Raw genomic sequence first — 15,487 nt, forward strand, 5'->3', positions numbered from 1 at the left:
CAAACACAAATTTATGAACTGCACCTATCCAATCTGCAAAGAGAACTTGTAAACTTGATAAATTACTCTCGAAGTGGGTGAGACACCTGAACAGAAACCTCAACAAAGAGAAGTGACAGATGCTGAGAGACACAAGAAAGAAGTGCTGTGCTGTGGGTCCCCAGAAGATGCACTCCCACCTCAAGGGGGCGCTGCAGGGGTCAGGCTGCAGGCACTTAAGAGAATCAGACACAAAACACTGAGTCCTTAAACCACAGAGGATAGATGGTCCTGCCCCCTCATCACAACACAGATGAGATGGGGTGCAGCCATGCAGGGCATCTCGAAGGATAGCTCATAGTCTTACAAAACAAAGCACAAAGGGGCTAAGGAGATGAGTTAGCAATTGAGCGTACTGACTGCTCTTCTAGAGAACCTGGGTTTGATTCCCAGTCACCATACTGTGCTGGACAGTTTTTTTTTGGGGGGGGGTTGTTTTAAGATTTACTTATTATGTATACAATGCTCCCCCTATACACCTCTATGCCAGAAGAGGACATCAGACCTCATTGCAGATGGTTGTAAGCCATCATGTGGTTGCCGGGAACTGAACTCAGGACCTCTGGAAGAGCAGCCAGTGTGTTTTACCTCTAAGCCATCTCTTAAGCTCCTGTGCTGGATCGTTTTACATTACCTTGACACAAGTTAAAATATTTGAGAAGAGGGAACCTCAATTAAGAAAGCCCTTCCATATAAGATAAGGCAGTAGGCAAGCTCATAGGGCATTTTCTTAATTAGTAATTGATGGGAGAGGGTTCAGCCCATTGTTGGTGGTGCTGTCCCTGGGATGGTGGCCCTGGGTTCTATTAGGAAGCAGCCTGAAGAAGCCATGAGGAGCAAGTCAGTAAGCAGCATCCCTCTGATGTGGGAGGTAATGTAGGCTATGAATGTGTTTTATTGCCATTAATAAAGAAGCTGATTTCAGCCAATGGCTTAACAGAGTAAAGCTAGCCTAGAAGATATATATATATATATATATATATATATATATATATATATATATATATATATAGAGAGAGAGAGAGAGAGAGAGAGAGAGAGAGAGAGAGAGAAGGCAGAGTCACTGAGAAGCCATGTAGTTTGCCCAAACTTTGTTGGTAGGACACGACCTCGTGGTGATATACAGATTAATGGAGATGGGTTAGTTTAGGATATAAGAGCAGCCTTTCCCAACAAATCCTACTATAGATTGGTGTGCCAACACGTGCCAGCTAAATCCACATGAAAACCTGAGAAAGCTTAAAAAGGAATTCTAGACACAAAATGGGGCAATGTACATGGCTCTTAGAGGCAGCAAACATGCCTCTGCCATGTTGTACTGGGTGGAGCCAACAGGCAGGACCACTCCTACTTAGCATTAAAAATATAACAAAAACAAAAGCACTCCTAGTCAAAAAGTAATTAAAGATACACACACAATAAAGACAAATTCAGATGAAAAAGACCTCTAACTGTTTCACAGTGTTAGACAAATGTATGTAGGCTTGAGAGATAGAAGAAAAAGAACATAGACAGTCAATAATATAAAAGAGTACAGCCAGTCATAGATTAAAGGAGTAAAGATAATAAAATATTAAACTTGTACAAAAAGTAATAGAGTAAGTAAAATAAGCCACATAAAGATGGACTATACACAGAGAGTCTGCATTATGTATATTATTGTGTTTCTTTGAATTTTTTCACTGTGAATGATCTAAGTACAGAGTGACATTTCATTGTACTGTACAGGCTGCCAAGCTAAACCAACATAGATATTTTAAAGGTATCTTGACTTCAAAATTTGGGTCTAAGGATGTGTTACTTTGGAAAAGAGGTTCTGCTTTTGTTTCCACAAAGGATGAGAACCTGTGGATTCCTTCCAGACTAATGTGGTTTGATCGAACAAAACCCCCTGAAACAATGGCCCAGATCCATGGTCCAACATCCATGATGACTTCAGGACTACTGGCTGAGATGGACCTATCACACAGGATATCCCATAAAGGATCTGATTAACAGTGCCCCCAATCAGCAGGAAGTAGTCTAGACAACAACACCCAAACTCCCTAAATAATTGTTTATAAATGTTTGTTTATATTTCAAGGGGGAAATGCTATAGATATGAATACTTTGCATTGGTATGGATTTGGGTCTATTGATACAAATTTTAGGTCAATTTTGTTATATGTATATTTCTGCTCTTGATTAAGGTATTGTGTTTGTGCAGCTCATTTAAAAATGTAATGTATAATTAAGAAATACAAGTTAATGGACAGTTATCTATAATAGTCAAGCTTATAGTCATGTTAGGTAGGTTTTCTAGATGCACAGAGATATATTTCAGATGGATAGTTATTCTTCAAATTTCTCAAAGACTAACAGAATATAAGATTTAAAATGTTTTAAGAACTTAAGACTTTTCATGACAATGAGACACATCTGCTCCTGACAGATTTCTCAAGAAGAAAATGGGCATCAAAGAGGCTCCTTATGGAGTTTGTTAGACATCTGGGCAAGAAACTGCTCTTGCCTGAACTGCTTGACGGGACTTGCAGGACCCACAGAAAAATGACTGCTGAAGCTGCCTTAAGAAGGTGAGACAGTTCTTTGGAGTTCCTGATTCATGAATGTCTGCCAGATATTCTGCAGGACACAGAAGAAAGTGACTGACAAATTGTTAATATAGGTGGAACTGTCTTTGAAATTTCCTGCTTCATGGAAAAGTCTGCCAGATACTATAGGCCAATAGGCTGAAGATGGGTGCCTGCAACATTACAGAAGAACTCTGGGTGACTGTCCAGGTAGAGAGATGTCTCTGTCAATTCTAGAGTTTTGAAAGTTGCTTACAATGCACTTCCTGATTACTTCAGTAATATTATATCCTTCTGGAGTCTTAGATGGAGTTGAAGACTAGATATAGTTTTCCTTAGTTATGATAAAAGATAAAGCAGATATAAATATTTAACTATAATTCTTGCTTGATACCTGGTTTGTTATATGCAATTTTGCTATGTTAAAGTTAAAACCTTCCTTTTTATTTAGACAGAAAAGAGGAGGTGATGTGGGAGGTGACGTATGCTGTGAATATGTTTTATTGCCATTGATTAATAAAGAAGCTGATTTCAGCCAATGGCTTAACAGAGTAAAGCCAGCCTAGAAGAGATATAGAGAGAGAGTAGGCAGAGTCAATGAGAAGCCATGTAGTCACAGCCGGGGACAGATGCCTCCACTGGAGATAGCTAAAACTTTGTCAGAAGGACACGAACCCATGGTGATGTACAGATTAATGGAGATCGGTTAGTTTAGGATATAAGAGCTAGCTAGCAATACGTTTAAGCTATTGGCCAAACAGTATTGCAAATGATATAGTTTTTGAGTGATTATTTCAAGTCAGGGCGAACAGGAAATGAACTAGTGGCCTCCCCCAACAAATCCTACTATACCCTTACATGGCCTCTGCATCAGCTCCTGCCTCCAGGTACCTGCCTGTTTGAGTTCCTGTCCTGACTGCCTTTGATGATGAACAGTGATATGGAAGTGTAAGCTGAATAAACCCCTTTCCTCCCCAAAGTGCTTTATGGTCATGGTGTTTCATCACAGCGATAGAAACCTTAAGACACACACGAAGGCTCACAACTGTCTGTAACTCCAGTTCTAGGAGATCTGATGCCTTCTTTTAAGCCTCCACTGGCACTACACACAGGTGGTACACGCAGGCAAAACACCCATATGCAGAGAATAAAATAACTATAACTGTTTAAAAAAAAAGCACATTTTACCCAGTCACACTTGTGCTCTAAGAGTTTCCACAAATGAGTAGAAAATAAATGTCCAAGCTGGCTATGGCAGCACACACCTGTTTTTCAGTACTCTGAGAGGCCGAGACAGGAGGATTGCTTTGAGTCTAAGCCAGCCTGAACTATTGAGTAGGACTTTGTCTCAAAAAAATTACAAAAAAAAAATAATAAAAGAGAAAGAAAAGAGGAAAGGAAAACTTATGTTTATAATTGCTAAAAACTACATAGAATCTTCTCTCATTCTTGAGTAAGCAGATTTAAAAAACTACTGAATGGGAAGCATATTATTCAGAACTATGAAGAACAGAACTGGGCCAGTGAAATGGCTCAGCAAGTAAAGTGCTTGCAGAGAAAACCTGACAACCTGAGTTCAATTCACAGAACCCACATAAAATTGGAAGGTGAAAAATGACTCCACAGAGTTGTCCTCTGAGCTCCACATATGTGCAGGGCACACACACACACACACAATTAAATAAGCAAAGAGACAAACAGACACAGAGGAAACTTCGGCACGGGCTGCTGAGGGAATGAAGCCTGTCTGACAGAAACATACCGCTCAGTCCCCACACTGGCATTCTAGGAAAGGAAGAGATGAAGACAGGGACATAGCTGGCCGTGACTTAGAGGAGATGATGGCCAAGCACAAGGGGTGTTTAGATAGTGATGGGATCCCAGATAACTCCTGATGGTACAGGAATCACATTCTTGGCAGACCCTACAGAATATGTGGCACCCAAGAGTAGCCCTGGCGTAAACCCTGGGCCTTGGCTGTAACAAACACTTCATACAAGTACCATTTATTAGTGAGAGGGAGGCTGGTGTGGGGCATATGGGAATGATCCACACTCAGGGCTAGAGTTGTTTGATTCTTTTGAGACATGGTCTCATGTTTCCCTGGCTAGCTTCCAACTTGCTATACAACTAAAGATGGCCTTGAACTCCTGATCCTCTTGCCTCCACCTCCTGAGTGTTGGAATCGCAGGCAGATGCCACCACACCTGGCTTTAGGCAGTAGTTGGACTGGAACCCAACACCTCGGGCAGACAGGCTCGGTCTATATGCTCTGCCTCTGAGCTACGCCCCATGCCCAGTATGATTTTTTTCTGTGAGCCTAAAACTGGTTCTCTTCAGACTGTAGACCCAATCCCCAGCTCATTTCCATCCAGACTGCCTTCCCTGGTCCACCTTCCACATTCTATGGACCTTATCTTCTAGCTTGTGCACTTGGTGAGCTTCCCACGCTCCCTTGGAAGCAGGCGCATAAAGGATGAAGGATTCAAAATAACTGGGTACCGTGTCTGGGCCTAACAACAGGCCTCTTTATTAGAGCTCCAAGGACTAACCAGACACACCCGACTTACTGGAGGTAGGTATTTATGAACGGGCGGCGGGCTGCCTTCATTTGCATACCTCCCGCTGTCTGCACACTCAGGTTTACAAGGTCTCACAACCCCACTCCCTCCAGACACAGCAGTTCCTGGGATATCGATCACGTGCTGAGATTCATTGTGTGCCAGTCAAGACACCGACCATAAGTCATCAGACAGGCTCCCTCCACTCCCCAAGCCACAGAGCTCCACGTAAAGGCAAGCAGAATGTCCACAAAAGCTTCTAATTGGGCCATGTGGGAGCTGTACAGGGCTCCCCAGGAGCCCACCACAGTCGTGTGTGGGCGGAAACAGTGCCTCTCAAGAACTTAGCTAGAGGACACCCCGCCCCCCACTGACAGCCCTGGAGCATCTCTGCTTGCAACCTCTCTCTCACTTGCTGGGCTGCTTGGGAGTTTTGTCAACTTGACACAGGCTAGAGTCGTCTAGGAAGAGGAAACCTCACTTGAGAAAATGCCTCCATAAGACAGGCCTGTGGACGAGCCTATGGTACATTTCCTTGATTAACTGTTGATGTGGGAGGACCCAGACCACTATGGGAGGTGCCGCCCCTGGGCTGGCGGTCCTAGATGCTATAAGAAGGCAGGCTGGGTAAGGCATGGGGAACAAGGCAGCGAGAAGCACTCCTCCGTGGCTTCTGCTTCAGTTCCTGCCTCCAGGTTCCTGCCCTGACTCCCCTTCAGAGTGGACTAGAAGTGTAAGCTGAAATGAACCCTGTCTTCCCAAGCTGCTTCTGGTCACGGGGTTTGTCACAGCGACAGAAAGCAGACTATGACTGGCAGGTGGTAATTAGGTCCTAAAAGGGAGTCCAGATGAGCAAGGTGGCCCTGCGGACGCAGGAGGGCAGGGGACTATGCTAGGGAAAGGGACCATGCTAGGGCAGGGGACTGTGCTATTCGGGGCCTTTTCTGGAGGTTTTGGGTGCACAGCAGGTTTCCAGCATCATTACCTAGCTGCCTTTTTCTCACCTAAGCACCCCGCAAGCTCAGAAACCCACAGCATACAAGGGAAGAGATGGACTAGGTCCCTAGGGTCGTCATTGTGGCAGCCTTTCTAGAGCATGGAGCTGTCATCCATCTGCTCCCAGAGGTCCCACCATGGCAGATAGGGACCCAAGGACTCCTCCATTAGGGAAGAAGTCTTCGGTTTTCTCTTCATGCTACTTGATGAAATTTATGTTTCCAGCAGCTATGGACATCCACTATTGTTGACAGACTGCGTGGTTTGAAGTGGCGGGTCACCCCTCCAGGATTCTGAGCTCACTTGCATGTCACTCCATCCATAATGGCTGCTGCCCCAACTACGGCTGCCTAGTGCCACTGACTCAAGGATGCAGAGCTGAGGCTGGGGCTGGTGGTTTATCTTGGCCTCAAGGAAGCTGAACCTGACTCATAGCGAGCAAAGGTGTCTGGTGTGCAGCCAGTGCGCTATTCAGGGAGTGACTCAGAAAGTCACCAAACCCAGCTTGGAGCTTCCAAAATGTGGCGGGCATAAGCAAAGTCTGTGAGAGGAGGCAAGCACCCCTCTGGAACAAAAGTGTAGGGGCTGGGGAGAGGGCTCTGTTGGTAGTGCTTGTTGTACAAACATGAGGATCTAAGTTCAGATCCCCTGAATCTACAGGAAAAGTCAGGCATAGTGGCATCCACTTATAATCCCACTGCAGGGGAGGCAGAGCCAGGTGGACCCTCGGGGCTCACTAGCTAGCTAGCCTAGCATCGCTTGGGAGCACCATAGTGAGAGACCTTGTCTCAAAGAAAGGGGGTGTGGACAGCTCCAGAAAGACAGAAGGTTGTCCTTTGCCCTCCATAGACACCCTACACTAGCACCTACACATACACACACACACACACACACACACACACACACACACACTACCACCACCACCACCACCACCACCACCAACAACAACAAAACTATAAATAATGATTTCTGTCAAACCCCAAACCCCAAGCTCTCTGTGGGTGAGGTAGATGAGGGTTTCTAGAATGGTGTGTCCCCCCCCCCGTATGTCTGTTGCACTCTTCAGCCCCCCTCTGGCTGGTACTGCCTTTGCTGGTGAGCTTAGAACAGCCGCCCTTGACCAGGACCCGCTTAGGATATCGGTTGCTTTTCTCCTGGTTTGCTCGTTTTTAATCAGTTAACCTCCCGACTGAGCTGTAGATGCACAGTTGTCTGTTGGTGCCCACGGAGGACAAGGTCCAGGGCCCCTGGGATGCCAAGAGTCCCACTGATGTGAAGATGATCTTCTTCCTATTTCTCCTCCTCCTCCTCCTTATTCTTTTTCTTCAGACAGGATCTGTCTCTGTGGCAGTTCAGGCTGTCCTGGAATTTACTTTGTAGACAAGGTTGACCTTGAACTCACAGAGCTGCACCTGCCTCTGCTTCCCAAGTGCTGGGATTAAAAGGGCACCACAAGCCCCTTCGATAAAGCCACGTCGTATTTTACTTTTAATCATCTCTAGATCATTCTACGGCCAATGGATTCAATTGAGCAGTGAGTAGGTTTCAGTGTGCTTCATTAGGGGACAATGACAGGCGAGAAAAGTCTGAATGCCTTCAGGACAGATAACACTTCTGTTTTTCTTTGTCAATTCCTGCATAGTTGGATCAGGAGTTTCACAGAATCTGAGACCCACAGATACAAGGCCGACCGTATTTCAGAGAACACAGAATACTAATCACTTGTGGGCTCAGGGCTCTGCGCTCCCGGGTCTCTCCTACTCAGTGCCAAGGGCGTAGGATTTCTTGGAATTTCTCTAAGTACCAGCTCCTTGCCCATCATTACTGCCTCTATTCTAGCTCCAGGTGGGGCTCAGAGGAGGCTCCACATGCAACCTCTGCTCCAAAACAGTCGGTGTCAGCTGGGGAGTCCAGTCAGGGTCTGGACTGGCCTGGGATGGCTGCTTTGAAACCCAGAACTAGAGACACTGATGTAAAAGGGGATGGGGGCAAAGGAGCCGGGGCTCCCATCAGGAGGCAAACACGCTGAGAATAACTGACGTAAGCCATGATAAAAGCGGGTACCAGACAGTATAAGGTCAGGATTCTTGAGGTCACGGGAAGCATCCTGACACCACAATGCACATAAACACCACCTTCTTCCCCAGGAGCTTCTACCTCGGGCTGGGGCCAGCTCTTCCAGGCACGACCTCCTCTCAGGTCCCCAGCCAGGGCCACTAATGAGTTTTTCTCCTGGTATCTTAGATGCCATCTTCATCCTCAGAAATGAGCCCTCTCCCAGTTTTCATGCTACTCACAGATAAACCCAAAGAAACTCAGGAGCAAAGAGGTGACCCAGCCCCCCATCACTGCCAGCTAGACCAGCACCCAGTGGGGGCCACCTCAGCCTAAGGGGTCAGTCAGACTGCCCCAAATGACAAACAAGATCCACACTTTATAAGACACCTCCATATCTTGTGTGCGTGGTAATTTTGAGGTGTGACAAGAAGCCATGTGGGAGCCAGCAGTGGACTTGGGTTGTCCTGTTAGGAAAGGGAGAGAAAGAGGAGGAAAGGGAGGTAAAAGTACCCTGCCACTAAGGTCAAGTATCTCCGGCATCTCCCAGATCACACACCAAGCCAAATAGACCGAAGCTGCTGCGGAGAGTCCCCTGCCCTCTGCCTGCCACCTCAGCCATATCATCCACAGTGTTCACCAGGGCTGCGATCAAGCTCCACCCAGTAAAATCAGGTGATACTAGCAACATGGGAAGGCACTTTGGGTTGTCCTAACTGGGGAAGCTACTGGCATCTAGTAAGGCTGTGGCAGCACCCCACAAAGCCGAGGTCTACCCCACAGCAAAGAACAGATGGATCAAGTGTTGGCCATGCAGAGCTGAGAGACCTCTCCCCTGCCTGTGCAGCTTTCTCCCAAGGAGATTTCAAGCCTAAGGAACTCAGCATCTGGCAGGGAGCACGAGACAAGTGCAAACACCTGCCCGTCTGTGAAAAAGCCTGCACCCAGGCAAAGGGAAAGCCCCACACATGCTGCGGTGCTGGCTGGTTAGCACATCCAGCTAGGGGGCTGTGCTGGAGACCCCAGGGTCAACAGGCAACAGCCCACACATGTATAGCATCCATTCGCTCTCCCCCTTTCCTAACATTTACGCACAGAACACCTACTGTGTGCGTGCATTGAGCTGGAGACTCAGACAGCAAGGAGAAAAACACGGGCCTTCAGAGCAGAAGTTACATGAATGAGGAGCCACTTCGGAGCCCAGATAAAAGCCAGGACGGCGTGAGAGATGCAGAGTCACGGTTCCCTGCACTCGCGCCTCACCAGAGGCCCGCCTCACCAGAGACGGATGAAGACCTCCCGCCTGGCCACCCACCTCCAGTCTCCAGGTCATGGAAGTTGGGATCCAGGCCTCTGTCCAGCAGCTTGACCAGCTTCTCCACTGAGCGATGCTGAGTGTGGTCCATAAACTTCTTCAGATTGGTCTGGAAAAGAATGAAACGGAAATGACTTGGGGAAAAAAATGTATTTATAAAGAGCAGGGGGCATGGCTCAGTGGGCATGAGGCTTAAGCCTAGTATTGCACAAACTGGGTATGCTGGTGCACACCGCTAGTGCCAGTACTCAGAGGATGAAGGTAGGAGGATCAGAGGTTCAAGGTCATCCTTAGCTACATAGTGATTTCAAATCCAGATTGGACTGCCTATACCAAGGAAGTAAGGAGGGAAGAAGAGAGGGAGGGAGGGATCTTTATAGACTAAGAGAAGACTGTCCACTAGGAGGCACTGGTCTCCTCTGTGCAGGGTACTGCTGACCCCAAGACTCACATGGGACCGAGAGTGGGGTCAACACACAGCCAACATCATGGGCCTGTCTTGGATGAATGACTCAGAAACCTAGCTGTTCACCACCTCTGTACCAAGGTCTCAATGTCTGTCCCTCCATAATGCACACAGTGAACTGTAATCCCTGAATAACGGTACTAGAGATCTCTGGGTCATTAGGGTAGAGCCCCGATGAGTGGGGTTCACAGCCATCTAAAGGGGTCCCAGAGAGCTCATTCTACCACCACTGACAGTCATAACCTGGACACCAGGAAATCCAAATTCTGACTGTGATGTCAGACAGCCAAGAGCTCTGGAGCTGTGGGAACACCAGTCTGCCTATGGTTTTGAAGCAGGAGCGGGTTCCACATTTGGGGACAAGATGCTCTCCCATGAAGAGAGCGATCACCTGGGGCAGAGTGACACCTGACAGTCTCCAGGCCCGGCTCAGACCCTCCACTCCCATCCCAGAAACGAAGCAGCTGAGGTCTCATCTGTAAAAGGAGACTGCTGAACCTCACCCCAGTAATCCCAGAGCAAAAACAGTGACACCTGCCCTGGGGGACACCTAGTCCATTCCTTGGGAAATCACACAGGTCACCACGGAACCTCAGCTTCCCCAAGCCTGCTGCCTCAGCAGGTAGCCTGGCCACAGATCCGGAAGAGCCCAGCATCTCTCTTGGGTCCCACCCTCATCCCAATTCACAGTTTCCACAACACAGGATAGAAGCACTGTGGTTTTTTCATTTGATGATGTGCCTGGGCCTTCCAGGCACCTGCCATGGGCTGGATTCCCATCCGAACATCTTACAGTCTGGTTTTGGAACAAATGTCCAAAACCTAGAGTGTCATTTAAACAGCGGCTATTTACTCATGGGCACCTTTCTTTAAATTCACAAGTATTTGTATCTACACATTAAATAACAGCAGCAATAATAAAAACAGAGAAATCCTCAGATGCTGGGGTCAGCTATATCCGTGTGAATTCCAGGATCAGGGAAGAAAATACACAAGGAAAGCCTGGACCATACTTGGCCAGAACACAGCTGAGAAGCCAAGGACAGTTGGGGAGGGACAGACCCAAGGACAGGGGGCCAAGTGATGCGCATCTACCAGCTACCAATGGTAACATAAGATAAAATTAAAACAGCGTTGGTCAGAGAGGCCACAGAGGCCCTTAAAACAATACAGGTTGGTACCGTTTGTCTTGGTTGTTAATCAGAAATAGACGATGGGACCCTAGGACTGAAGAGATGGCTTGGCTTGTTGCATAATACACAGAAATCAAGCTGGACCTGAGCTGGACACTTCCTCCTAGGCAGCCAGCTTTCATAATTCTAAAAGGTGATGAAATAGCCTTATCTAGGGGGAGATAAGGCACCAACGGTCTTTCCTAGCTATAAATTCTATGAACCATGACGTCAATCTTCTGGGCAATAGTATCACAGTAGCATAACAGTTATGGGAGTAACCAATCACTCCCTGGTTGGCTCTGAGGCCCACTCCACAGGAGAAATCCAAGCCTAGTGCTGTAAACTATGCCAAAAACACATGGCAGGGGCAGTTGCCAGCCCTAGGAAGGAAATACTATAGCTTTACTAAAGTGACATAGCATCAAGTTATCCATTTGGTCTCATAAACCAGTGTTTCTCAACCTGTGGGTCACAAGCCCCTGGAGAACAATGACCCAGGGGTTGCCTACGACCATCGGAAAACAACGATATTTACATTATGATTCATAACAGTAGCAAAATTAGAGTTATGAAGCAGCAATGAAAATAATTTTATGATTGGGGGTTCACCACAAATGGGAAACTGTATTAAAGGTATGCAGAGTTAGGAAGATTGAGAACCACTGCACAAATAATGTTTCTCTCAGTCTTAATCAGAGAAGCCATCTTCCTTGTGACTGCACAGCTGCTGAGAATAAGTAACTGCTCACTGTTCAGCCTGAAATGAGACTTTAGCACTATCCCCTCTAAGGCTCAGGGAACATTACGGAAGAATGGGAGGAAAGAATGTAGAAGCTGGAAGACAGGGAGAAGGGCTGCACAGTGCCCTCTCCTGGGAAGGCACAGACATTGCAGCCTTGAACTCGCTGTGAATGCCTGCACTGAGTCAGGACAACAGTGGGTCTATCAATAGTCAGGCAAGGATGGAAGAGAGGCTCTGGTCGACCCCTCATTGCTGCACTATTTGCAGACACATTCAAGGAAATGGGGGAGTCACTGGCTTCAGTCGTGAATCCACTGGTGACCCCACCAGGCTCCAGTGGATAGACTTCACCCACTGGCCCTGGAAGAATGAGATTGACAGGGAGTATGGGGGCTGACAGGAATGAGGGGGAGAGAAGAGAGGATTGTAGAGTAATGATAATGTATTTATACAGCATGCGACTGTCAAGGAACTTAATTTTTAAAAATTAACTGAAGACAAGAGAATGAAACCCACAGTAGAAACCCTGCATCCATGGAGAAATAAGGAACTGTGGGTTGTGAAAGCCGTGTGCACCCTCCACCGTCAGGCAAGCATCAGGCATCCCAGGAGTACCTAAGGGGAACCAGGGTCCACTCCATGCCCTTCAGGCTCCACCCACATGCCCCAGGATCACTGCTTCCTGTTTCATGCATGCTCCTGGCACACGTGGCCTCACTGATATGCCTGGATTGCACGTCGCGAGTACTCACTGTGTCTTCATTGGGCACAGTGCCCTCTAGCTAGCATAGCCCTCTCTTCCCATTGCTGCCAGCACTTTCTGCCTTTTTAAGGTCTGTTCTTATGGTCAGAGGCAGCGCTCACCACATCCCACTGTATCACTGCTGCCTTTTGACCTCTCTGGGGCACCAGGGGGCGGCAACCCTCTGTTCAGCCTCCACCAGCCTCTTTGAGTCACCTTGCTGACTGCTGTCTGGCTAGGTCTCAGGCCACGTGCACGGGGAGGCAGTGCCATCCACCTGCATGCCCCAGCCTGGCCTCATCCCACAGGTAGGTACCCAGGGGCTCCTCCCAAGGGGATGAGCCCGCCAAAGACAACACAGCAGGATCAGAGGGGACCTGAGGGGTAGAGGAAGGATTACCCACCCCACCCCCCATACCTTTGTGTGGAGCCTGGCCAGTTGCTTCTCGTCCAGGTTGGACTGCTTGTACACACGCTTCTTATAGCGAAACTGCCATGGAAACAGGTAGAAGATTGCAGGTGACTAGATGTTAGACACGGGTGCTCGGAGGAAAAGTGACCTCGCCAAGCACAAGGCACTCCAGTTTTAACCAAGACACTGGTATCTGTGCTGCAGAGCCCATCCCCCAAGAGTCCCATCATCCAGCAGCCATCAGGACAGGGGCAGTCTCTCAGCTGTGGAAGCCAGTGCCCAGCTGGTGCAGAGGGTACGGTAGACGGACACATCACTAGCGTAGCCTCATCCTGCCGGATCCCAGTCTGTGGGAATCCACCTGCCCTCAATTGGTCTGGGCATCCCATGCGCCCCTCTGCTCAGGACTCAGAGGCTCCCACTGGCTCCTCACAACGGTGCTGCCTGCTTGGGATTGGAAATTTCATTGCAGAGTGGAGAAGTGGGCCTGGAGTTGGTGACAACACGCCCAGGCACGTGGTGTCCCAGCTGTCAGTTTTATCATATCCCCTCTCCACCCTGACACTGCAGAAGGTTCAGGAAGAACGCTAAGGGAGGGGCATGACTGAGATTTTGAGAGGAAACATAAGGCCCTCTCTTTGCAAAGTGCCTCCGAATAGTCACTTTTCCCACATCAGCCTCAATTTCCTCATCTGTCTCACAAGGACAATGACACCAGAGGGCCCCAGAGTAGAATGACTTTCCTGAACTCAGGTCACTGTGCCTCCTTCCCGACCTCCTCTGAGACTGTCATACTCCAAGGAGCGCACATAAAGGGTGGAACTGGAGGGAGCAGCGCCAGAATAGAGGATGCCCACGCTGGACAGTAATGCTGCAGTTCAGCATCCTGCTCCTGCGCACTTCCAGATGCCGCCACAAACTCAGCGCTTGCTTTTGTCTTTAGCTAGTCACACTGCTGGTCCACATTCCCAAAGCCACCAAGAAGCACCATCAAGTACCTGTCACACACACACACATACCTAAGAAGGATGGTCCAAAGGAGCCAGACTTTAACTACAGGGTTCATAATTTTCTAATCTGAAACAAACGGTGACCTGGCTAAGAAGCTGCCCTCAGCTGCACCCAGGCTGCACAGCGCCAGCTCTCACACAGTCACACTTGGCTACTCACCTCCAGGGAAGGCACACCCTGGCCCGTGGGCTGTGGGTATTCCCGCAGCAGCCGTTCCTCATCCAGGAACTTGCCGTCCCGCCCATTGCTGGCCGGCTGGAAGAGCCCATAGTTGAGTACATCCTTCAGGCCTTGGTTCAGGGTACACAAGATTCGCTGCTTGGCCACCCACACGGTGGCATCTGGGTTAAATCGAATGCACTTCTGTGGGGAGAACAGAGACATGGGTCAGGGATGCCAAAGGTCATCAGAGCCACCAACCTGGGCACAGGATCAAAGGAGTCCCACTCCTTCTGTTTCTGTCCCCTCTGCCCCAAAGAAAAGTTTCCCTTTGCCTCGAGGACAGAAAGACTGAGAAAGCAAGGCAAATCAACCAGGCTGGGAGTCAATGGAGTGCCTGCCATCTAAGCATGGAACCTACGCTGAAGCCCCAGAACCCACACAAAATCCCAGCACTGGGGAGGTAAACAAGTTAATCCCCACGACTCCCTGAGCAGCCAGTCTAGGACTGACGTCAAGATTATCATATGCACATACATGCACACCAGCACACATATGTGTGCACGTGTGCGCACGCGCACTCACACACGAGTGCACTGTGGTGGTAAGAGGATACATTGAGAGTCTCAGTTCAGCACAACTGTCCCTAAGATATCCTGGGGCTTACAGGAACCCCTCTGAATCTCCAGATCGATGGACACTCAGGTTCCTCATGATGATATGTTTTTAAACTTCCACACATCTCCCAAATGGCACACCATTGCCATCTACAGAGTTCATGTTTGAGAACTGCAGTAGAGTTAGCAAGAAAAAGAAATGTCACTTCTGTTTTCAGGCATTCACAGGTGTTCTGGGACACATGCGGCCCATAGGACACGGGTTGGATAGACTGCATGATTCCCTGTTTGCTCTTAGTGCCTAATAGATACACTGTACATCTATGCGAAAGTCACATTCCATCCCGATGAAGATAAAATCGTTTTGTGCACGATTCTCAGTCCACTTATATGGAACCCCTGGGGCAGCGGCCGACTGTACGACAGTGCCACTTGAGATGTGCATGGCTTGCTCTCTAGCTACTTGAACACCGAGGACATGTTGTCTGGGAGGCCTGAGGGATGAGAGCTTTCACATCACCAGCACTGTATCCAAACAGAAAATCAGAACTGTATTCCCTACATAGCTGGAGAGATTGCTCTGTGGTAAAAGGTGAAGACTGGCATTCAGATCCCTAGAACTCATAT

The 15,487-nt window shown here is 48.3% G+C and overlaps 1 protein-coding gene across 7 annotated transcripts in view; it reads right to left on the reverse strand.

Moving 5' to 3' along the window:
• Shank2 (SH3 and multiple ankyrin repeat domains 2) overlaps nt 1-15,487 on the reverse strand; it is a 439,464-nt gene that overhangs the window by 356,702 nt on the left and 67,275 nt on the right. For all 7 annotated transcript variants that reach the window (XM_087908252.1, XM_087908251.1, XM_087908250.1 and 4 more), the window contains exons 4-6: nt 14,244-14,447; nt 13,080-13,151; nt 9,537-9,645 (exon numbers count right to left, since the gene is read on the reverse strand). In XM_087908252.1, the coding sequence (XP_087764378.1) occupies nt 9,537-9,645; nt 13,080-13,151; nt 14,244-14,447 (385 nt within the window). The remainder of the gene's footprint in view (nt 1-9,536; nt 9,646-13,079; nt 13,152-14,243; nt 14,448-15,487) is intronic.

Source organism: Myodes glareolus, chromosome 7, assembly GCF_982192425.1.
Source record: "Myodes glareolus chromosome 7, mMyoGla1.1, whole genome shotgun sequence".
Classification (NCBI taxonomy): Eukaryota; Metazoa; Chordata; class Mammalia; order Rodentia; family Cricetidae; genus Myodes; species Myodes glareolus.